Source organism: Hyposmocoma kahamanoa, unplaced genomic scaffold (assembly GCF_003589595.1).
Source record: "Hyposmocoma kahamanoa isolate Upper Pololo Valley unplaced genomic scaffold, ASM358959v1 215, whole genome shotgun sequence".
Lineage (NCBI taxonomy): Eukaryota > Metazoa > Arthropoda > Insecta > Lepidoptera > Cosmopterigidae > Hyposmocoma > Hyposmocoma kahamanoa.
The window spans coordinates 1,913,646-1,939,578 of record NW_020653736.1 but is presented as its reverse complement, the minus strand read 5'-3'; the positions used below and the strand labels follow the sequence as shown (position 1 = coordinate 1,939,578).

General features: G+C 38.2%; 1 protein-coding gene and 1 pseudogene across 1 annotated transcript; one reads left to right on the top strand and one right to left on the bottom strand.

Annotated features, from left to right (window-relative positions):
• Positions 1-55: 55 nt before the first annotated feature.
• LOC113227794 (tubulin beta-1 chain) lies at positions 56-10,439 on the top strand. The gene is made up of 2 exons (XM_026460812.1): positions 56-202; positions 8,895-10,439. The coding sequence occupies exons 1-2, from the start codon at positions 146-148 to the stop codon at positions 10,179-10,181; spliced, it is 1,344 nt and encodes a 447-aa protein (XP_026316597.1). The 5' UTR covers positions 56-145; the 3' UTR covers positions 10,182-10,439.
• Positions 10,440-13,065: 2,626 nt separating this feature from the next.
• On the bottom strand, positions 13,066-17,667 carry LOC113227735 (annotated as a pseudogene).
• Between the last annotated feature and the right edge of the window lie 8,266 nt (positions 17,668-25,933).

The window sequence follows — 25,933 nt, the reverse complement described above, 5'->3', positions numbered from 1 at the left end:
AATTCGCCACTTCGTGGATAGCACTGGGTTCGGGAGTGAGCGACATTTGTCGTTTATTCTTCAAGCAACCACCGAAAGTACGTGGTGCGTGCGGAGCAGAAAAATTTAATAGTGTTAAGTAATTTATTAAGTTTACATTCACAAAATGAGGGAAATCGTGCATATTCAAGCTGGACAGTGCGGCAACCAGATCGGAGCTAAGGTAATTAGCCATTCTTCTGTTTTTATTAACGTTCGAATTCCGAACACCGGGAATTTGCGGGCGGCCGGCATTTTGTTTCACATCGACGAATGGTAATTAATAATAAGTATTATCATGTCGCAAATTCCGCGCTTATTCTTTTAAAGTTGATGTTTTTAGTTGTATTTTATTGTAGTGTCGTAATTAAAGTGATTTTCACTAAAATAATGGGTGTGGCTTACTCACCTGGCACCTACCTAGGGTACATCTTGCCTCTTTGTTCGCGTATTTTCACTGTAATTTCGCGTCGTTACTTGAAAATATGGGCAGGAAACATGAAAATAGGTTGTTCTCCTTACTTAACTTTGTAGAAGCATTGATCTCAAGTAGTTACCTAAGACAGCGGCAGCGACCCTTGTTCCTACGTGTTTTTTTCTCATTCGTTGCTCTCTGCGTCCGCTACATCACGTTTAATAGCGTCATTTACACATTTTTGACGAAAATTCTGACATGTCGTCGACGTGGAGCCCGTTTTGATCTTGTTTCATAAAATTTTTATATCTTTTAATAAAATATCAAGCTTTTTTCCATTTTGTTATCTAATGTGTGTAAACTATTATTTGTAGCAGAATATCTTTTATTAGCTCATAAAAAAGTCTTTTATTAGCTTATCAATAAAACCACATTGATAAACTTGTGAGATAAGCAAGGAAATGTCACCTTTCTAGCAAAGTTATATGATCATAGGAATATTTTCCCGCGTTAAAATTCCGTTACTCTAGGAAGGGCGAAACGCTTTTTGAACTCCCCAAGGCTAGTTGCCGCGTCCCGTGATAAGGGCGACCAATCACAGGGCGAAGTTCGTAACGTTCGAAATTTGATCATGGTTTTAAAATAACGGCCATATGTTGCTGGCCACTTTATTTTTAACGTGTGATTTCATTTTATTCGTGACATGGATGATACACACTTTCGAAAAATATTGTGATCGACTGACTGCCTAATTACAAAACTTACTTATTTAGTAGGTACCTATAAGTAGGTATATAGGTAGAAGGTCACTTAAGTGACAGAACTACCTCCTTACCTACACTTCTTACCTTGATATGTCAATATGCCTGTAAAGCTTCCAAACAAGTTATATATGTACATTACGGTATATACAGCCCATAATGTATGTGTGTCGTATGTTGAACAAAGAATGGGGACATTGCCCTTTTATAGAAAACATTACGAAACGTTTATTTCTCTCGATGCTTTTCGAATCGGCAAGGCTTACCATAACATTTTCGTGACTCAACGTCGTGTTCTCACTGCCTCCCACGAAGTTAAAACAAGTTTTACTTACTTGAATGCAGCTTTACTTTCGTAGAAATACATACTATCTCTGTTGTCTAAAGTGGTCCTTATGAAAACTATTATTCCCAACATCAACTCAAACACTCGACAAGAAACAACATTCATGTACCTAGTTAGAATACTTTTTTTTAAATTTATAAGCATTAGTAAAGTACATTATAAATGCATTACAATCTAGTCAAATACAAGACTAATAAGTAATTTACATTTCACTTAAACTAATAAATAAACAAATTATGCTTAAGAATTCACCCACTGGCAATTTTCTTATTATCTATTAAGGCGAAGACACTTTTATCGTGCGTTCTTTTTATTCAGTGTCACTGGCACTCTTTAGTTTAATCATACACTAACACTACACTAGTTCAAATGGTTTTGTCCGTTTTAAACGTCTTATAATGTCTGTGTCGTCAAGGAGCTGAATGGCCTGGGCGTTCACGTGATGGTGAAGCCTGCGTTGGTAGGCTTCGGCGTACTTCTGAGCTATCTTGTCTAAGAATTCCATTTACAAGTCTCGTTGGAGGTCTTTGTTGGATAATATTTATGTTGGTGTTTGCGATGCAGCCCCAGAGCTGTATACCATAGGTCCAGACTGGCATTAGGAACTGCCTATACAATAGTAGTTTATTGCTTAAAGATAGCGTAGAATGTCTGCCAAACAGCCAATACATATTTCTGTAACGAATGTCTAGTTCTTTTCGTTTTTTCTTGACATGGGCTTTCCAGTGAAGCTTGATGTCAAGTGTCATGCCAAGATATTTAGCAGTATTCTCATATGGTATTTGTTTGTTGTTGACAAATACCGGGTGATATATAGGTTTCTTATAGCTAAAGTCTATATGCGCTGACTTTGATTCGTTAAGCTTAATGCACCATATTTTAGTCCATTCGTAGAATACGTTCAAAGATTGCTGTACTTTTTCAGGAATATAATACAAATACTGTTTTGCACACAGGGATAAATACGTAAATCAGTAGAGTACTAAAAAAACCGACTTCAAAAGTCAATTCATGTCCTGGTTTGCCAACATTAAGAGGTAAAATATTTTGTTCAAATTTGAACGGGACCACTATTGACGTACCTTCTTTCCAACAAAAAAAAGAATCATCAAAATCGGTTCACAACAGCCGGAGTTATCGCGTAACATACATACAAAAAATACTCGAAAGTCGGTTAAATAATCTCAGTACAGAGTACTAAAAAAACCGACCTCAAAGGTACGTGGAATTACGTCTATTTGCCAAGTTTTATTGAAATATCCCCTAGTTCGCCACTATACGGGACTTGACAATGGAGATAATAAAAATCTGTTTTCACTACTCAAAGTAAATTGAGAGAGAAAAACACCTTCAATTATAGAATAGCAAAATCAACCATTAAAATAATTGTTCCTTATAATAAAATTTAGGCGCTATTTATAAAAATGAATCTTCATGCATGAACAGCCACCCTCAGTGGTGGATGATTTTCTTTAGAATGAAATGGGACGACTATGGAGGTACCCTCTTTCCAACAAAAAAAGAATCATATAAATCGGTTCACAAATACCGGAGTTATCGCGTAACATACATACAAAAAAGTATGTTTTTTTTTAAAGTCTGTTAAAAACAAACAAGACAAGGTGCAACAGACAGCCTTATTGTAACAGTATTGTTAGATTGCAACCTCTTCCAAACAACTGCGACTGTAAATAATAATCGGAAGGTGCATTAAATGCTCGTTATCTATAAATGAATCTAATACCTATATTTGAGACCTCAGAGGCCCGACGGTTTGCTCTGTAGGTGTTAGTTAAGGTTAAGGTTCGGTTCCCGGGAGGACCAATTTAGGAAATGGATTTTTTAATAAATTAGTACTGGTCTGGGTGCTCTGGCTAATAATGCTTCAGAGTGAACTCCGTTGCTCTGATTCGGGGACCCAATTTCACCAACTTAATTTCACCCTAACATAACTACCAAATGGGTGTTATTTCCGTTGTTTCGTTTCTTGAATAGATTAATATCACATGCATGAATTTATGAAGCTAATTATTCAGCAAAAAAGTAAATTAGGAAGAATGTTGTTTATACAATAGGAAGCAAGAGCACGAACTGGCGCAAAAGCTAAATAGCGTTAGGTATGGGTCAACGACCTCCCCTTCCGCGTGCGTTAAAATGTACTGAAATAGAAGGCGAAACGCTGGTTTATAGGCGGCGTCATAGGATTGTAACATACAAAGTGAAGATTTCAACACCTCTACTAAGAAGCACAAACTTTGTAGTTTTCAGGACGCACATAAAATCGTGTTAACACATTGTAAAACGCCTATTTTCAACTTAATACTTCGAAGTTTCTGGCTACTGTACTAATATTGTAAACAAGATATTCGGGGAAATCTAAAAATGGACCAAATCCATTACGTCGATTTTTTTTGCCATTAAAGATCGTCGCATGTACTGTAAAAAACTTCTATTATCGCAAGTTTCTCGATATTGATAATTAGTGAGTCATCTTCAATTATATTTCTTGGAAGAGCTGCCTTTAACACAATTCATCAAAATCTTAACTTTGATATAAAAAGAAATAAGACCACATCGTTCTTCTTTTGAGTACGTATCTAATTTTGATCAAATTATGTATAGATTTTTTTTGTTATTTAGTGCCAATTTAGTTCCATGTATGAGTTATAATAAAAGATAGGAATCGGCGTACATAACACATAGAGTTTAATATCGCCTTCTAAAATCCCGTAATGATTTGAAAGGCAAAGATCAGGCTTACTACAATAGCGGCCTGTCTCAAAAGTACATGTTTATACAAAGCTGACACATGTCTGCCGCTCGAAATTGTCCCTTTGCTTATATTTACAATAAAATTTAGCATTTTTTAAATAAATGTCACTAATAAATGAAAAGGAACTAAGAATTGGACCACTATTTTTGAATAGCAGCTATATGTAAAAAATATAGAACAAAATATACAATAATTCGCTGATTTAGAGGGAGGTATTATCCCCTATGTATTTCGTTCATAGTCTATATTTGCCTATTTGAGGGTCGTATTCCAGAACTCTACTCAATGCTCAAGTCAAGATTTGAGTATGGTTTAAAGCACTCGATATCGTACTCAAGTCCCTGCTATTAGGGTCGTAGTAGTAGGGTCGTATTTCCAGTGCTTGTGTTTCCAGTGCAATCCTGACTTGAGCATTGAATAGAGTTCTAGAATACGACCTTGAAAGCACTATACATTATACTTAAGTCTTTGCGTTTAGGGTCGTATTTCCAGTGCTTGAAATCATACTCAAATCCTGACTTGAGCAATAAGTAGAGTTCTGGAATATGACCCTGAATCAGCAAGTGAGCATATTTGTGAACAAAAATTTTCATCATACGAGTATCACAACAAAATAATTTTCTCCATACAAAAACTCATAGAATTGTTTTATTTTTGCAAAGCTGTTTATCCCGACCACGAATCACCACGTGAAATATGACTGCATTTCGTTACATCCTGCGTTGTTTCATTATTGCCTCATAATTACATACTTAAAATGTTTGAACAGTCTGATCATAGTACAAAAACCTTTGTTACCGTCCTCAAGGTCAGTCTCACTGCATCGGCCCTGCTTTTGTTACTTAAAGTTAAGCTTTAACCGACTTACAAAAATAGAGGTTCTCAATTCGACTGGTTTTTTAAAATTTTATATATGTTACGCGATACCTCCTAATTTGTGAACTGATTTTGAAGATTCTTTTTTTGTTGGAAATAGGGCACCCCAGTAGTGGTCTCATTTAAATTTGAAGAAAATATTCCACCTCTAAGGGTGGCAAACTAGGGGATGAATGACTTTTGAGGACGGTTTTATTAGTACTCTGTACTGCGCTTATTTTCAGTCCAATGTAGTAGTAGTCTTTTTTTAATCAGACTAATGAAAATAATATAGTTATTTAAATGCTGATATTTGATAGTATTTAAATTAATGGCATCTGGGTTTCAACAATACTAGTTTTTCTCGTGTGGGGTAAAAGGAATAAATAATTCCGTTCTTAGCGCAATCGATATAGTGTTGGATTTAAATACTTGACGCTGCACAAATACAGGTTAGGTTCTTTATTTTATTTGACGACCTCCGTGCTCGAGTGGCTCGCCCACCGGTTTTCATAGTGTCGCAATCTCTGAGGTCCCGGGTTCGAACCCCAGCCGGGGAAATTTAGAAACTTCTGTGCTGTCTCGGGTCTGGGCGTTTTTAGTACTGTCGTTGTTTCATATTTCCATAACGCAAGTGGTTTAGTTACGCATGGACCAGAGCAACGTATGTGATATTATCTAATATTTATTTATACATTTCGTTTACTATATGAAGAGGTCTGTCTCCTACCCATAATATCCTTCTGCTTCCACGTCGAGCTGCTTAATTAATTTCCACCACGATTTGCACGACTTTCATCTAACCAATAGATTTTTATCTACGCAAGCATGACTCGCCTTGTAAATTCTGTAGCATTTTCCGTTAATTGGATCATAATGTCTTAAACCAATTAGTTTGTAGTTAATTATTCTAAAAAATGGCCTGTCTTGATCGCCAATCTTTGCTTTGGCGATTGGCGATCTTGTTTGCTTGAAGTAGGTGCCCAAATTTTTCAGTTAAATAATAATTGGGTAATTGTTCCGTTAAATTAAATAAGTGGTGTCTGTTTCATTACTAAAGCTAATTTCGTTATCCAAACCCGAGACACTAGTCCAAACTTTAAAATAACATTTTTATCGACTACTAACTAGACTTGGTGCTACTAGACTTTTTTGTTTCTATACAACTTAGATATAACAAAAATTTTATATTTTTTGCTTGACTAAAAAAATAAACTACACCAAAATCACCTCGCGTCGTATTTCTAAGTGTCGTGACTACCCCGCCGAAACAGTTTCTGATTGACAACGCTGTGCCGTCAGTGGCGGTCTTTGACATGATCGAGACTCATGCCGAGAGTCGTACAAACTTGGTCGTACCATCTTGTAGGACAGCGACCCCTCTAATGTTTACCGTCGATCGATGCCAAAATATTTTGTATAAAAACACGCCTAATGGTTAATACAGTATCTCGTTTCAGGGTTTCGGATTTCCCCCTACAGTCCCACTTAAAAAACATTATACCTTGTACACCTTTGCTAATATATTTTTATTAACTTGCGCCTGGATTGTGCTGAAATGTACAGTGCTATATCAATCCTGTATTTTTATCTGCATACCAAATAAAATCTTCATCGTGTCTGAGCATAACTGCATTTCTCAAATTGAACACGTCACTTCCAAGACGTTTCATTCTCAATAAAGTTTAGGTAAAAGCTGTATTTCGTTTTGTTATTTGGCATCTCTCCAAAATAAGACAATCCAAATCCGTTGATGATATCAAAGACAGACTAAATGAAGCTTATTTTTCTAACTAATGCCACTGGAGTATAGGGTGATATGGAACCGTCTCGTTAGTAAGAATGCACTAATACCTTATAAACACAATCCATGAGGCAAATTAATGTTCAAATAAACTTCGAATGAAAAGCAACTAAAACTATATACAATGTTTTATAATAAAACTTACAAGAAAAACATGGAACAAGCTTCACACATCGAAGTCAGTGAGCAATTTGTTTTAGTTGTTTTTATATGGAACCGCATCGCATTGCGCTAGGTGGTGTCTACTAAGCTTCAGTATTATTATATATTATTGCTGAAGATGGAATTACCCGAAGGCACTAGAAAAGCTAAATATTGTAATACAATGAGAAAGAATGTTTTTAATCATATACCTCTTTCCAAGGATCTGGTCCAGTGTTTAGGCCATTAAACCGCGCTTCAATGAAGACGCACTGAGTAAAATCTCGCGTGTCTACCAGCAAGGCGCTAGATCAACGTTGAGATGAAGACATTGCAGCTCCTTTGTTGTTATGTCCACCTCTACAACGTACAGTTAAAGCAAATAAAAATATCAAAATCCGAATATTAACCTAAAATGTGCATAACTACCACCGTTATTTGCAACTCTTTAAATTTTAAATACATATAATTTTATTAACTGAACACTGTTTCCTAAGACAGACATTTGTCTAGTTTAGGAGCCAGTCCTTAGATTTCTTACGCCTTTTCTACCTGTTTGTTTTATTTTGTTTTGGATACATTTCGAACCTGTAAATTTCTTGTCTGTGCTATATAGATAAGGCTAAGAAGGTGTGTTTTTGAATAAAGATATAGTTATTATTATTACTCTACAGATTGTGACATAACAAATTGTAAATAAACCAAAGTCATTTATTTGTAGCGAAATTGAATCACGAAAATACGATATAAAATTCACATGAAATCGCATTTCTTATTCACCATTCCGTTACTCATCTCTTAGTTCGCTCAGGTTTTCTCATTTCGTAAAAATATTTTAGGGGTGGCACGACCCAACGTCCCTCGTTACAGCGCGCCCCTCATTTTATAACTATGACTCACCAACTGACTCACACCCAACAGACTGGCCTTGGGAATCAATTAGGGCCTGTGGGGGCCCTTCTAAGGTGTCCCATTGCAATTATTATAATGTGCCCGATAATAGAAGTATTCAATTAATTCTAATTAACACCGAGGAATCGTTATAAAGATATCCATCTCATGCTTTTCTGTTACAATAGAGACACCTTTCTAACTTTCAATTAGCTCAGAATATAGTAAATCGGTTTCTAATCTTCCTATCATCTTCACTGTGGATGACTTGGAACATTTATCGATATTATCGCTTGAGTTTTTTTTAATTCGTCTAGATGATTGATTCGCGATACTATCTTCGTGAGCTTATGTTAATGAATGACTCAGTATATTGTACATGGCGTTGTACTCATTTTGTCCCAAAAACGTCAAGTAATCTTGTCGCCGCGCCTCGCAGCCCCGACCTGACTTCATTTATGGCGCGGCCGCGATCGTAATAAGAAACTTGCTCGGCGCTCTCTTCTTAAAAGGAGTTTATATAAAGTATTGGAAAGTTAATGGCCGATATTATACTTACTTGAATAGTAATATACTTGTTTATTTTGTATTATCGATTGCACCAGTACGATCGTGAAGTAGAACGACCTCGTAAATATGGAAATACGGCGGTGACGCCTTTGGCGGCGACTGCGTGTTTCCAACCACGTCGCTAGGCAACGGTGAGTCATCCGGCCGCACGCGGTGCCAGCCGCCGCTGCTGTCGTTCCCGGTCTCCCCTGTCGTAAATTGGGAATACATACTTCCGAAATAAGACACTCGGTTCCGCGTCCAAAATAGCCCGCCTTTCACGTAAGGAGGACATCTGCACTACAAATAGCTAAATTAACGATCAATTTCTTTTGTTACAGTTCTGGGAGATCATCTCTGATGAACACGGCATTGATCCCACCGGCGCCTACCATGGCGACTCTGACTTGCAGCTGGAGCGCATCAACGTCTACTACAATGAGGCCTCCGGCGGCAAATACGTCCCCAGAGCCATCCTTGTGGACCTCGAGCCAGGCACCATGGACTCTGTCCGCTCGGGACCCTTCGGACAGATTTTCCGCCCCGACAATTTTGTCTTCGGACAATCTGGAGCCGGTAACAACTGGGCTAAGGGGCACTACACCGAGGGCGCCGAACTAGTCGATTCAGTCTTAGATGTTGTTCGCAAGGAGGCAGAGTCATGCGATTGCCTCCAGGGATTCCAACTCACACACTCGCTCGGTGGCGGCACCGGATCCGGCATGGGCACACTTCTCATTTCTAAAATCAGAGAGGAGTACCCCGACAGAATTATGAACACATACTCCGTTGTACCCTCCCCCAAAGTATCAGACACAGTAGTCGAACCTTACAATGCCACACTCTCAGTCCATCAGCTAGTCGAAAACACCGATGAAACCTATTGTATTGACAACGAGGCTTTATACGACATCTGCTTCCGCACGCTCAAATTATCCACACCCACGTACGGCGACCTGAACCACCTCGTGTCGCTCACTATGTCCGGCGTCACTACCTGCCTGCGATTCCCCGGTCAACTGAATGCGGATCTCCGTAAACTGGCCGTCAACATGGTTCCCTTCCCGCGACTTCACTTCTTCATGCCCGGTTTCGCGCCACTCACATCCCGCGGCAGCCAGCAGTACCGTGCACTCACCGTACCCGAACTCACCCAGCAGATGTTCGACGCCAAGAACATGATGGCAGCATGCGACCCGCGCCACGGCCGCTACCTGACCGTTGCCGCCATCTTCCGTGGTCGCATGTCCATGAAGGAGGTCGACGAACAGATGCTTAACATCCAAAACAAGAACTCCTCTTACTTTGTGGAATGGATTCCGAACAACGTGAAGACCGCCGTGTGCGATATCCCGCCGCGTGGCCTCAAGATGGCCGCCACCTTCATCGGCAACTCTACTGCTATCCAGGAGCTGTTCAAGCGCATCTCAGAACAGTTCACCGCTATGTTCAGGCGCAAGGCTTTCTTGCATTGGTACACCGGCGAGGGCATGGACGAGATGGAGTTCACCGAGGCCGAAAGCAACATGAACGACTTGGTATCCGAGTACCAGCAGTACCAGGAGGCCACCGCCGACGAGGATGCGGAGTTCGATGAGGAGCAAGAGCAAGAAATCGAGGACAATTAACCACCCAAATTTATCTCTGACGTCACACTGACCAACGCGTCCTGGCTCTCAGGTCGCCAGCATTTAGCTTCTTAGTACTTTGTTACATAAAAATTTCTGACATAATTGCGTTTCAAACCCCTGGGCGGCCCATAGACGTTGATGTTCGGTAGCATGAATTGCGTTTACATTCCCAGTGTTTTCCTTGAGAAGGGCGCTCTCGGATGTTTATTGGCATAAACAGACCATCACAAGACGCGCGATCCCTTCGACCGACCATCCACGGTGCTCAACACTGATATGACACAAAGGAAAAGATCTTTTTTTGATAAGGCTGAACTTAATTTTTTTTATAACCTTAAGTTTTAATTTTTAATACTTTGTAACCAGTGTGATGAGTTCAAGCTTTTTTAATCAAAAAGCTGATGTCGTACAATTTTTCGAAGTCGATCAAAGTTTTTTAATTATATTCCAGCTGGTAAATAATAAACTACAATGATTTTAATTTATTGTTTTATTCAGTGAAAAGTTTCTTGATAATCTGTACGATCACATCAATATTGAATATAGGTAAGGTAGGTAATCATTTACAATTCTCAAATCCTTGACACAGTTCTGTCGAAGTTAATAAAGTAGTGAATGTTCATGTATTATTGAATCAAAGCAGAATATGTCACGCAAGAACGTAATCATTGGTTTCATTACAAACTTATCGACGTACTTTTTGATGAACATGTTATAGGTCATGTGTACATGGTATCAACTTGGTCTATCGTTTCCTGTCTATGAATAATAAGCATTCCCGAAGGTACATACGTACTTGGTGTAGTTAAATTATAATTATATTCCAAAGCGTCAAGCGCAGACCACACCGCGAGGGAAGCTAAGTTGCGTTAGCTTAGTTTACGGTGTAAACAGATGTATGAAAATATGCCGCAGCTACGTGAGCTAAAACTAACTGTTACCTTCGCTCACAGTGTGGACTGCGCATCAAGCTTTTGACAGTCCTTACGGCAGAACAAAACCTAGTAAGAAGACAAATTTTAATTAACGGAATACTACTCCCATAGTACTTTGATTCTTGCTAGATTTTCAAGTATAAGTAGTTTTATTTGCACTGGTTCGTCTTCGTTTCATCTTTTAGAGAACAATAGGACAAGAGTGAGTCGTCTCGGTATCGCACGTGCCATCTATATAGTGCAAACAACTAGTTTAAATGCTTAGTTGGTATAGCGTCTGGCACGGTAAGCTAGAAGACGTCGGTTCGAATCCGGCCGGATCGAAGGAATTTTTTTCTGAGTGTTCGATCTATGTATTAATAATTATAACAAACTAGTGGAGTAACTTCACAAAAAATAATTGAGTATCAAGTCAATAAAAATTTAGAATAGTTTAAATACTTTTACACATTGGCACTAAACTTGATAATCTTCGTGCGTAAATAATTTGTTGAATTAGAAAAAAAGAATTGGCAGTCGGTGTTTTACGAAGGTAGGTAGGTACAATCATACTGACATTGAAGATATTATTAGTTTAATATTTGTTCTAATATTTTAATTATATTTATGAAACAAAATAAATTGTATTTCAAAATTTCTAATATATCAATAACCATAAACCTAGCAAACGCTTACTGTTTTGATTCTGGTTGCCACAAAGTTATAGTATGAAATATGTAATAAATAAGCTACGATCCTTTTTGTGACCGACCTTTATTTTGTGTTTTTGGGCTGTCCTGTAAAATTTTGTCGAAAATCACATATAGGTTTGATTGTGAGGCAACCGATTATCTACACGAGACTGGAAAACGAATTAAACTGTTTTTGCGTGACTGGTATTGCCTTCTTTCTTCCAGTATTCGTTTCCGAATTTCCTAATCGTTTGAAAAACTTTGGTCAAATTATGAAAACAATAAATTTATCGGTTATTGGAATAAGCTATGCGAGTAGATTCTGATGACAAGTGTAAACGCGGCAAGTGAACCCCTGCGTTGCGGCTACATTTTGAATAAAATTTGTGTAGTTGTTACAAGCGCGTGTTGGCATAACCTATCCTCTGAACCGGCCCTTAATCCAGGAGGTAGTATCCCGTTATCCACAATAACAAGGAAATAATATGTAATCCACACCTAGATTGCGTTATGAGTCCACGTATCCGGCACATGTATGCGTATGCATTTATTTGCATACGATTAAATTATTAGTAGGTATTACACACAGTTAATCAAACTCTGGCCTGCAGGCAGGTGCAGAAATAAAAGGCCGTTTTCAGGAAACTGCAATGCTAAATTGTATTCATAGGTAGGAACGTAAGTAAGCCACTTATTACATTAAGGTAGGGTAATTTTCAGGTTGTATATCATCGTCAAATATTAAATAATATTTCTAGTTATTACACTCGAATATATTTTATAGTATCGAATGATCCGAGGAACACAGTCCGATGTGATTATTAGCAAGAAGAGAGAATAAGCACCTTACGAGAATGATTTCGTTATTCAAAGTAAGACATTTGTAAAGGTGTTTTGAGAATTAATATATCTTATTTCGTTTCGGAAATATAAAATCGAACAACGGTCGATCTGATATACACAGCGAAGAACGAATGAAATGTCACTATTTCCTGGAAACAAGCAGTCTTGCACATAGATCTTTGTTCTACGGATAAGTCGGTATACTTCATGATAATATTGTACAATATTGAAATAATATTATTTAAAGTTGTAGATACCTCGTACTATCAGAAGTATATAATATAGATACTTAGTAAATTAAATCTAAAAACCACCACCATTATCCGAAATCTCTGTATCCTTCTACCAGCGCCTCGACGCATCTCATTTGAAAATGCACGGAATTTTTCAGCATCTCCAACTTTCTGTCATAAGGAATTTAATATTTTGTCGATTCATTCCAAATTGTCTTTAGTACCAAACTGACATTCCTTAATGTGCTCTAAAATAACAACAACCGTGTCATCATCAATTTTCCCAGCATTTTTCAAAATTCCAACCAACTCCGTCAGTGTGAAGAGGGAATGTAGACTAACGCCATTTTCTTTTAGCACTCTAGCGCCACCTTGATCTCGATCAAGAACCACTACGGCATCAGTAACTATCAAACTTCGCTTTGTAAAGTTCCAACTGTTTCCAGCAAACTGCCACCAGATGTCACTACATCCTCTACAACTAAGCAAGTCTGGTTTTTTTCGAAGACGCCCTCTAAAATTCTTTTAGTTGCATATAGCTTAGTTTCCTTTCTTTTCATAATCATTGGAATATTTGAATTTACTGACATGACTGCAGCTAGAGGAAGAGCTGCGTAAGGAACGCCGCAGAGAATGTCATAGCGTAGTCTTGAAGCCAATTCCTGTAGTTCTTGAGCTACCGCCATCTGTGTAGAAGAAATAGAAACTTCAGCAAAAAGTGCGAAGAAAGAAATGTCCAGTCGATGCAATTTGTATTTGCACCGGGAGAGGACGATTTTGTATTATTTTGTGTCCACTGAAGATGAGCACTGTAAATTGACCCTTTTTTTGTTTAAATAGCAATTGTATGATAATGTGACATGGACAATGACACACACACTGAGAGAGAGAGAGATAGATATATATATAGTTCTTTTTTTATTACCAAGTGACGGGCCGAACAAGTCTTGAGGCCGGTGGTAAGCGACACGCCTACCCATGCAACTGCAATTCCAATCAGAGCTTTAAATCGCATAGATCTGAGGGGTACTGTCATACCGGCCGTCTCCAGAGGCTTAAGTTGAAAAGTCCCATATGCCTGTAAATTCACCAGCACCCTAACCCTGCAAAACCGGAACGCGGTAATACTTACACTACTGCTTGGTGGCAGAAATAGTAATAATGTGGCGGCAGTGGGTATGTACTTCCCTGGACGAACTCAACAACCACCAACAAGAGCCTAGGTCTAGCAAGGAGAAGAACAATTGTTTACTTGTGAATCAATTTATAATACTCAAGCTAGATTTTAATTTCAACTTGAGTGATATCGATTCTTTATTACGAATATGTCATTCTCGAAGTATTTGAGAATTTTCTGTTATTTATAAGTTTAATGAGGTAAACAACTGATACATATTGATACATATTAATAACTTATTTATCTAATTATTGAATAATAATTTATTTAGTCAAGTACCCTTTTCTTTATTTGATAATATTATGCTTAGAATAATAACGTATAGAATGATAGTTTCATATCAAACGAACCGTCACAAGTGAGGCAAAAATCAAATTCATGTAGGCTAGTTTTAGTAGTAGGTTAATTTTAGGTTTTAGTGAATATTTATATAAAAATATAAGTTGAAACGCGTTACTTCATTGTGGAATGTGATGTTAGTATCTATTTTATGTTTGTCTGACGTATTTCTACTCATTTACCGCACATTTCGTCATTTTTAGCTAAAATTCTGGAGCTGTTCGCGGTGCAAGTTGACCTTGAGCACTGACGGCCCGCCCGCTCGTGTAAGCCCATTGGGAGCGTTTCAATTTGCCTCACTTAGCGTGTGCGGACTAGGTTTCTATGCGTTATTATTCTAAGATATTATGTATAATTTGGAAAATAATTTAATTTTAAACAGCATTCGCTTTCTTCTTTTTAACTGCCTCCATGCTGATCTACCACGCACTGGGAGAAATATTTGTATGGCCTACATTTAATTTTCTCTTTAGTTTGGGTGTCATTTTTTAAACTCGTGTGTATTTTTTGTTTAATACGCATTCGCCATAAATCTACCAGCTCAACCAGGCAACAAATAAGAATACTCTACATTAAAATTAGTCAACATTAAAACTATAACAACAAAACCCCGCGCCATTTTGAAAAATGGAATGTATGTATATGTATATGTGTCACGATTTTTTTAACGAATGTCAGTAGTTATTATATAAAAAAGCAGTCTAAGTATCCACTACATTATTTATATTCCTTGAAAACCGGTCTTCATCAAGCTAAAAATATTACAATGAGATTTATTATTCCACTGATAAGAGAGGCGACTGAGAAGGACAGCCGCTACGGTTATTGCCAATTTATGGATTTGACACATCGACGAAACTGATGACAAACATAGATAATTTGGGTCAATGGAAGTTTGAGAGTCGACGGCGAAGTTGTAGCAGCCGTTAAAATAGTAGGTACCTTAGAATAATAACACAGAAACCTAGTCCGCACACGCTAAGTGAGGCAAATTGAAGCGCGCCCAATGGGCCTACACGAGCGGGCGGGCCTTCAGTGCTCAAGGTCAACTTACACCGCGAACAGCTCCAGAATTTTAGCTAAAAATGACGAAATGTGCGGTAAATGAGTGTAAAAATACGTCAGACAAACATAAAAAGATACTACTATGGCATCATTATTGGTATATTTGTGTGCGTGCCAACGAGCGTAGATACCAGTTGCTTACGCCTACATGAATTTGTTTGCCTCACTTGTGACGGTTCGTTTGATATGAAACTATCATTCTATGCATTATTATACTAATTATTATTATTCCCGGGTGATTTTGAGTAGACCCCCTACCATTATAATATGGATTCTGTTTATAAATTCGTCAACTTCAAATGTAATTTTGACAACTGACACACTGTTAACCGCAAGGAAAAAAACAAAAACATTATCACATAAACCAGAAGACGTCCAGCCAGACGAATCGGACGAGACGTGCATCCATCGGTTTCCGTCTATCTAGTAAGGGGCCGCTGAACACCTTCCGGTTCGTGATCTCCGTTCGAGAACCTTTCTACCCCAACGGCCGTCAATTCTACGAGCTATGTGCCCTGCCAACTGCGACTTCAACTTGCCAATCCTTTAAGGAATTTTGGTTGCACTTTCGTTCTTCTACGGATCTCCTCATTTCTGATTCGATCACGTAGAGAAATTGAGCAACTTTGAGTTTTTTTATATGGCAACAAAAAAACACAATAATATGATAATTTTACCGAAGCTTTTTTAATCATATCAAGTGACGGGAAGGACAAGTCGTGCGCCTGGTGATAAGCGACACTCCTGTCCATAACAGTTGCAGTGCCACTGAGAGCTTTAAATCGCAAAGATCTGAGGGCTACTGCCATTGCGTCTGTCACCCTGAGACATGTTGCAAGTCCCATCAGTCCCTATAACTTTACAAGCATCCTTACCCTCACATTACTGCTTGGCGGCAGAAACATGTAAGGTGGCAGTACTTCCCTGGACGAACTCTTTCACAAGGACCTCTACTGCCACTGAAAAACTTCATCCTTCTAGAACTTGGTATCATAAAAAACACTGACACTGAATATTTATAATATGTCTAGTAATTTGTTAACATCAACTTTACTACTAGACTATATTAGTAACATCATAAACAACAACTCATGTTTTATGACTTTCAAGAGTCAATACAACCTTAGCTAGAATTAAAATTTTTCTCATACAAATACGGTTCATTTTGCTTAGGTCGAGCGGCAGGCAGTTTTTACAAACGAAAGTTATTTGAAAAATGTATACCGTATAGCTTACGTGTTCTATTTAGTTGAGTTGATATAAAAAAAATCATTGGTATATGTAAAGTATTTATTGAATACGGCGGTTTTCATTGATTGATTGATCATTGATTGTAAGAATTATTTTTCTCAGACATCCTCGCAATGTTTGCATTACTTTTGAAAAACGAACACGGAAAGTTTGTTATGACCGTGCAACTTCTTCCTGGCCAAGACCATCAGAGTCTGAGTTCTTGGTGACAAAGGTACTGTTACGGACTCCTTTGTATATTTTATACTTTTTTTCTGGTTGTCATGGTAACGGTGATTTGTTGATTACATGTGACAAGTGAATTGTGATAGCCGAAACGAACCCGGAACAGCTTCGCCAGCATCACCACCTCGAGGGTATACCCTTCCAAACAAAATCAATCCACAATTGATGGAGAAATCGGTGAGTACACTGTCATGACTATAAAATTTGAGAATTTTCCTCGATTCCCATGGCATCCCCTCATCAGATCCTGACTTGGTGACAATGGGACCACCACGAGAGTGCACCCTTTCGAACAAAAAAAAAAGAATTTTCAAAATCGGTGCACAATTGACGGAGAAATCGGAAAATATACATAGAATTTTTAACTCGACATTCCAACCACTTGGCTGGCCCCTCCCATTACACTACCTACTTGCTTTTCTACTTGCTATAATATGTCCATAATGATATACAATGCTTTGCCTGCAGCGATCGGAGCTTACCCCTAAATATATTTAAAAATAAATGATTTGATTTGTTATGTAAGATTATTTAAAATGAAAAGAAATTGACACAACCTCGTTTATAAGAATAACTAGCTGCTGTGTGTACTATTACCATAATCTGAGGATGAGAAACAATGATTCTCAAGTCGAAGTAGATGGGTGTCCTTCTGCCGACTTTCGCTTCAATCTCACCGAGCCGCACTGCGCCTGCGTCGAACAGCTGGACAGCGAGTTCTTTCCGCTCTGAATTGTTGTGCATATTCTGAATGTGAAACATTTGAATTTTAGGTATAAAATGGATATCCGAACCTTACATATAACAAACGTAATAATATTTATGTATACAGTGTGTTTTTTTAACTGGGACAGTATTGTGTAATCCGCAAATATAGGAGACACAGGGAAACTGTCTGAGGAACCATGAAGTCGTTTTTTGTGAAAACAAATTTGGCATAGTCAATGTTTTGGTGAAGCGTGAGATGTCCATAAACCAAATTTCTGATGTTGTAGGAAGATTTTGATATAAACCACTAATTTATAAAGTCATGAATTCAATTACAGAAATGTAACATAGCATTTATGTTCAAAAAGTAAAAATAAATCTCCCAGAATTTTGGTTTCAAGCAAAATAATTTACTTATACAGCTTAATTAATAACACTATCGGAAATTTTAAGAACACTTACTGCTGTAATAATTTATTCAAGGATAAATAAACAAGTTCTTCGATTGCACAATTAATCTCACTGTTGCTTTTAATAAAACTCAAACTTTCTCCAAAAAAGAATCCCTGACGTTCACCAAAAATCCTAATTTTCCTATTTTTAAAAATGTCGATAGAGGAATTTCACCTTTGCACCGAACTAATTAAGATAACGTTTGTCCGAGCCGCATTTAAGGCAATGAATGACTCACATAATAAACAACATGTGAATATATAAGCATAGGTGACCATATTGCTTTATACATATTGCCTACTTATTTATAAATACAAATAAACTACTGAAGTAAAAGAGAAACTATTGACTAGGCTGTATGGTCTCTGACCTTCGCCTGTTCCAAACGGAACGAAGGAAAAAAATACGTTCAGGTTTTTTAAAATAATAGGGGTTAAAGTATGAAATTGCCGATTTGTACTGAAAATCTAAATTGTTTATTTTTTAAATTTTTAACAAATTTATTTAATCAAAATAGTTGCCATTATTATCTATACATTGCTGCCATCTAATGGGAAGGTTATTAATGCCTTTGCGATAGAACTCCGACGATCTAGACTGCACAAACTGTGTGAAAGCATTTTGTACTGCCTCCTGGGAAGAAAACTTCTTGTCACGTAGATAATTGTCCAAATCACGAAAAAAGTGGTAGTCCGTTGGAGCAAGGTCTGGTGAATACGGAGGATGACGAATGGTTTCTAACTGCAGTTCCTGAAGGGTCAAAATGGTTTCTCGTGCTGTGTGAGGTCTCGCGTTGTCGTGGAGCAATAATGGTGAAGATCGATTCATGAGTCGGGGCTGTTTTACTGCTAGTTTTGTCAACATGGTTCGGAGTTCGGCACAATAGACATCTGCCGTTATTGCTTGACCAGATCGGAGAAAACTATAGTGAATAACACCATGCTGAGACCACCAAACAGTTACCATTACCTTTTTATTGGTAAGTTTTGCTTTAGGACACTGTTGTGGCATTTGACCTGGGGTCAGCCATTGCATTTTTCTTTTCCGGTTATCATAAAGAATCCACTTTTCATCACATGTTACAATTCGATCCAATATTCCTTCATTTCTGTACCGGTTCAACAAGGCAACACAAGTTTCAACACGCGTTTCTTTCTAGACCCCTCTCCAAACGCAGCATTGATATTGCGGGCTGTTTCTGCCGCGTTAGTTCCGCGTCGGAACTCGTATTCAAAAATCACTCGAATTTTCGCAGTATCCATCTTTCTTGTCTAAATTGAATAACAAAAACAATTGAAAGTCGATATTCAAATGTTTCAAATTAAAAAAAAAAATCACAGAAACCATTTGAAAAAAGTTTCATTCGAAAACCTCAAACCATGAAGATTCTATGAAAATTCAAAGAACCTATTGCAATAAAACGGCAATTTCATACTTTAACCCCTAATTTTGTTTATTTTCATTTGTTTGAAAACAAACAGTTTCTTCTCAATGCTAAACAACATAAACAATTTATGTATAATAAAATTCTAAGACTACACGATTTTGGACACTTATCGGTACATGAAGTCAAACGAAAATTAAATCAGGTGCTAAAGAACATGACATACGAGGACACAGGGTCGTTACTTGTTCCTATAAAATAAAGGACGCTCTACAAATAACATAGTTTATTGTTATTAATTCGCGGTCATACTAACAAACGCACACACACACAAAGACACACACAAATATTAAATTTATTATATTTCTTTTGTAATTAATTTAATAATATAGTAAAATACGTCCTCATGTAAAAACTTTCTGCACTGATAACCACGACACAGGCCTAGCCTAGTGTGGTTATATATGTATATATACTTATTACGTTTTAGACAGTTAAATAAATGTTTTTGTATTACTGTATTGTATTAATTACCCATAGTTTTTTGTACATCGTGCAGTTAGATAAAAAAAAACTGTTTTTAGTCATATTTGGAATGATTTCAGCTTTGTCACCCCGGCAAGCATTCTATTGTTCCTTTTTTACGTAGCTCGTATTTATGGTGATCTCACACTTATTCGCGCGGATCGCCCCAAAAGAGTCGAAAGAATCGAATTGTTTGTAATTTTTATATATATTTCTTTTTTATCAAACCTCACCAACCTATTTAATAAATCTCATACATTTATCCGCGCCGAATTGGACGAATCGTCGGAAGAATTCGAAAGGTACCTATATCCCAGACGAATTCGGATGATGCATGATGTCATCAAATTCGGCGCGGACCATGTGGACGATGCACCCACTTTCACTACCACCTTCGCTGTGTTACCTTAGCCTTTGTTCACACGGCATTGTCCTGCACGTTTTTAACGTATTCGATTATAAACGGATATATTTTCGTGCGTTTAAAAGAGGGATAGCCGCAGTATTCAAACAGCTAACGCCCTGAGAACACGTCTGTGGATGGATCCACGCTTTGTTGCACTTTTATATTGGCATAGAAGACGCCAACGGCTTTGTCGCCGCCGCCGGAAGAATAGAAGGTACTGTCATCATCCAATGAATCAGGAAGCTGTTCAGCTTGTTCGGTAAAAAACGTATGACTTCGCGCCGTGTGAACGAGATGCATTAATACTACGCGTCACTGGACATTGCAAGTTGATTCTATTTGCTAGACAAGTACGTTGTATATTCGATAAACGTATACTGTAAAACGTAACTGCGTCTTTTTCAGGAAAGACACCGTGTGAACGGTTCTATATATAATGTATGCGCTATTGTTTTTCGGTAAGATTTATACTGCAATAAAACGTGCAGTACAATGCCGTGTGAATGGGGGGAGTTTGACAACACTTCAGAAACATTGAAACAGAATTCTTTCGGCTCGGTCGATTCTTTCGGCGCGGAAAGGTGTGTGACACCCAGAGAAACTTTATTTCGTTCATTGCGTTCGTTTCTTTCGGCGCAGACAAGTGTGTGATTACCGTTATCAAGAATTCGCCATGAAAGATGGTATAAATTTTTACAATTTATTTCTATGTTTGACGTTCTTAGAAAAAGTATGAAATATCCTTTATGTGGTTGATATACCACCTTTTCCTACGAAGCGTTTTACAGTCTCCTTCTTAATGCATTCATAGACCTCTAAAGTATGTGAAATTACGTCTACTTGCCAGCTTTCATTGAAGTCGGTTAACGTCAAATGGTTGGAATCCAATAAACCGGATTCATCCCCTAAATTGCCACCCTTAGAGGTGGAATATTTTCTTAAATTTAAACGGGACCAGTACTGAAATATCCCCTTTCCAATAAAAAAAGAACCAACGAAATCGGTTCACAAACGTCGTAGAAATCTCATAAGATACTTACACAAAAAAAAGGAGAACCTTTTTTTAAGTCGTTTAAAAATGTCCACAAATATAGACAACTGCTCCATTACTTACGTGCAGGATGTTAATTTTTTTTATTACACTATAGCTAATTTGTTATTCATTCCAGCAAAAACAATTTAATTCAGATAGCTCATTAATGTATCTATTGGAATTTTTTTATTGACTCGCATTAATTATCTACGTAAATAACAAACAAGTTTTCGATCGAAAAATAAATTCCACTGTTGGTTTTAAAAAACTAAAACTTTCTCCAAAGAAATTGGTAGTAGCAGTACAGCTCCTTGTGAAAGAGGTCGTCCAGCCTGCCGCTTGGCAGGCTGGAGCAAATGTGAGCATTACTGCTTAGTAATGCTCACATTACAACGTTCCGGTTGTGAAGGGTAAGGGTGCTGGTGAAATTGCAGGCACATGGGACTTGTCAACTTATGTCTCAGGGTGATGGGCGCAGTGGCAGTGACCCTCAGATCTTAGCGATTAAAAACACTGAGCGGCCCTGCAACGTTATGGACAGGCGCACGATTTGTTGGTCCTGTCACTTGGTTACCATAAAAAAAAAAGACAATGTTTGCATACTTTACATAGTTGACGGGGAGTAAACTGTGTTACTGTGATCTTTTATTAGAAGCTTCCTCCATTTTTGTAAATTGTAACGGAAATCCGGAACACTCTCATAATTTGTCACGTGTCACTTCCAATGGTTTCTAAAAATTCCTTTTCTTCTAATTAAACATCAGAATAGGCAGGGTATAATTATCTAAATGAAAAGGAAATAATACATATATAGTGGATATTACTTTCCTCTAAAATCCTAGAATTATTGTATTGTTTCTTTAACCTGCTTCGAAAAAGGAGGAGGTTCTCAATTGGACTGCATTCTTTTTTGTGTATTTCTTCGACATTTCGTTGCTTTTCGAGAATAGTTTTTTTTACTTTTAACTTTTTTTAATTGCCTCCGTGCCGAACGATTACCATGCCACGCAGATGTCCCAGGTTCGATTCCCGGGCCGGGGGAAATATTTGTGTGGCCTACATTTATTTATCTCGTGACTTTGGGTGTAATTTGTTGTTGTCTATGTGTGTGTCCATGGCACCCGCGACACAGAGTTTCCCTAGTGCGGAGCTATTGAGTGTACATATGCGTTAAATTGATACAGTTTATAGTTGCCCAATCCAAAAAAAAAAACATTTTCTTAACTGAGATTTCTTAAAAGATACATGTATGGACATCACGCTTTTCATTGGTTAAAATAAACACTTGACAACGTCGGAAAACTCTATGAAATGTCAATTTTGCGTCTCAGTTTCTTTTAAAACGGCCTTCCTGATCAATAGATAGACTTTTGAGGTAGGCCACTATACTAGAAAGCCATCGGTTTGTGAACTCATTTCAAGCATGAAAAATATTATTTTTGTGTTGGAAAGGGGTAAATTTCAAGAAAATATTCCACCTCCAGGGATGACCTACGGCTCTGAGACATGGTCACTTACTAAGGCGCATAAAAAAGTTCAAAATAACTTAACGAGCTATGGTGCGAGCAACACTCGGCATTTCTCTACGTGATCGAATCAGAAATGAGGAGATCCGTAGAAGAACGGAAGTCACCGGCATAGCTCAAAGAATTAGCAAGTTGAAGCGGCCGTTTGGCCAGAAAGGTTCTCGAATGGAGACCACGAACCGGAAGGCGTTTAGTGGGACGGCTCCCTACTAGATGGACGTCGGGTGCACATCGCGTCCGGCCGGGGCTAGTCTGGCAATCTTTGGGGGAGGCCTATGTTCAGCAGTGGACGTCCTCCAGCTGATATGATGATGATTTCACCTCTAAAATCGGATTTGTTGAATTTTATCCACTTTCCGTTAGCCGATTTCAATACAACTTAGCACGTAGAAGTAATTTCAATGAAAGCCAAATGTTATGGTGACTTAGAGCTGTTCTGATGGTGCAAATGGAAAAGAAGAGAGGACCTCCTCAACAACTTGTGTTTGACCTCATAAGAATCGTTTTGACGAGGACTTCCACTTCCCCGTTTCAGTTATCGTTGAGGAGACCGCGGCAACGAACACAGCGAACGGAACAGATATTCAAAGTTTTGAGGGAGTTTTTTTTAAATAGTTTTAGTAGCTGGGAAACAACTAGAGAGGATACGACGGCACAAGTATTTGGGGGCTTGGGTAAATGAGGCATGGGAATCTGATCAGGAAATCAAGACCCGGATAGAAATTGCTCGGGCATCTTTTAACAACATGAGGAAAGCTCTGTGCTGTCGTAAGCTGAACATAAAGCTGCGAGTTAGGTTACTTTAATATTACATCTGGCCTATCGTCATGTACGGTTGGAAAACGTGAACTTTAAAGGAAGACACTACAAGACGCCTGCAGGCATTTGAAATGCGGTGCTACCGTTGCGTCGCTTGTTGTGCACTGGTTGGACACAGAGGGTCACGCACTAAACCGTGATTCAGCGCGTTCGTATGTTCCGGAAAATGATACTCTGTTTTGCGCCTTTTGATAGATGGCATCATCTGTCAAAAGTAAAAAGTATCTTGGTCACGTGATCAGGAACGATAGACGCACGCTGCTACAGCTGATAATAATGTGACAAAGTGCAGGGAAGCGTCTTTTTCTCTGCACTTTGGAACTAGAGAAAAGGGTGATAAAAAGTTGGGAGGACGATGAAAGAGGTCAAATCGTATCATCACACAGTACACGGCGAACATAACGCTATCTATAAACAACGAAGTTTGTAGATTTCTTTTAATTTTATTTCGCTACAAGCGGCGTTGTTACTATTTTAACATGTCGCTGTGTGTTTTCTTTTATATTATTTTCTCGTATCTCCGGCGAAGAGAGGAAATATCTCTGTTGAACTTTGTTAGTCGATTTAAATTCTTGAGCACCAGATTTATTTAGACTCTCTGCATTTCAAAATGAAATTATATACTTATATGAGACTCGGGGCGGTCTAGAAGATACCAGGAAAAGCAATACACATATGTGATTTTAATCAAGTTTTTGTTGTGATACGAAGTGACGGGGCGAGCGAGTAGTATGCCTGGTGGTAAGCGACTCGCCTGTCCATAACAGTCGCCGTGTCACGCAGTCACGTGCCAGCCAATCACAAAGACCTGACTGGCACTGTTAATCCGCCAGACATGCCTGTACCTGTAATTTCACGATATTGATAATAAAGCACCTTTATTACCTTTCAAGACCGAAACGCATTAACGCTTACATTGCTGCTTGGTGGCAGAGAGAGGTAAGGTTAAATTCCAGGGAAAAGGGAGTCATTATTTCTGGAAAAATTTTGTTTAACGAAATCGATACCTCCATTAAACACTACGCCAACCATTGACTTACAATTATATGGACGTCGGGTCCGCGCTAAAAAGTGTCCGAACTTATAGGGCGTTAAAATCGTATACAGAGCGTCATTCACGCTGCAGTCTTCGTTTGTTCGACTGACAACGAAGCAAGCAAAATTAGACAGTACTGCGATGACATTACAATTTAAATTCAACGTTTTAGCTTTTTCATATTCCTTTACATGTCACTACGTTTAAATAGGTTGACTTGGGACATTTTTTCGTGGTTTTTTGTATTAGACCCGTCGTCCATTTATTTGTAAGTCAATGACGCCAACTTAATTTTTGGTAATTTTCTGTTTTTAATGTAAACAGCCTTATTTATTTGCTAATAACTGCCTCCGTGGCCGAACGGTTTCCATACCGGACTGCCACGCAGAGGTCCCCGGGTTCGATTCCCGGGCCGGGAGAAATATTTGTATGGCCTACATTTATTTCCCTCGTGAGTTTGGGTGTGATTTGTGGTTGTCTATGTGTGTGTCCATGGCACCCGCGACACAGGGTTTCCCTAGTGCGGGGCTATGTTGAGTGTTGAGTGTGTGCGTTATTTATTTGCTAATATACGCTCCCCGAATTTTGTGGAAAAAAAGAAACAAAACACAAATTGAAAAAGAAAACAAAAAAACTAATTTTGTGAATAAAGAAACAAAAAACAAAATAAAAACAGAAAATGACCAAAAATGAACTAGTGTTCACTGTTGGTATGTGTTGAAAAACGGAATGCATCCCGGCATTATCACTTAGATCATAGGTTCCCAAACTTTTTGGCCGCCCACTTAGAGCACAAATTCAAAGCCCACTAGAAAATAATTGAAAACACGTATTTCTTATATTAACGTAACACAAAAAATCACAAGGAAAAAAATATATGAGGTGTAGTTTATATCGATAATTCCGGTTTTTTGTTGATTGAACTGCTTCAATGCCCAATTCCGAATACCGCCCGCCTAGGACTGTTCAGCGCCTACTGGGGAGCGGTAGAGACCACTTTGGGAAACTATAACTTAGATGCTAGATTATGGGCACCTGCCATATAAAATATATCATATATGAACATGTATTTACAGCGTTCCGGTTTTGAAGGTTGTTGCTGGTGAAGCAGCAGGCCCAT

Bases quoted from the DNA above. Each gene is read 5' to 3' on its own strand.
- LOC113227794 (XM_026460812.1), top strand. From the start codon at position 146: ATGAGGGAAATCGTGCATATTCAAGCTGGACAGTGCGGCAACCAGATC. The intron at 203-8,894 runs GTAATTAGCCAT...CTTTTGTTACAG, and splicing joins GCAACCAGATCGGAGCTAAG to TTCTGGGAGATCATCTCTGA.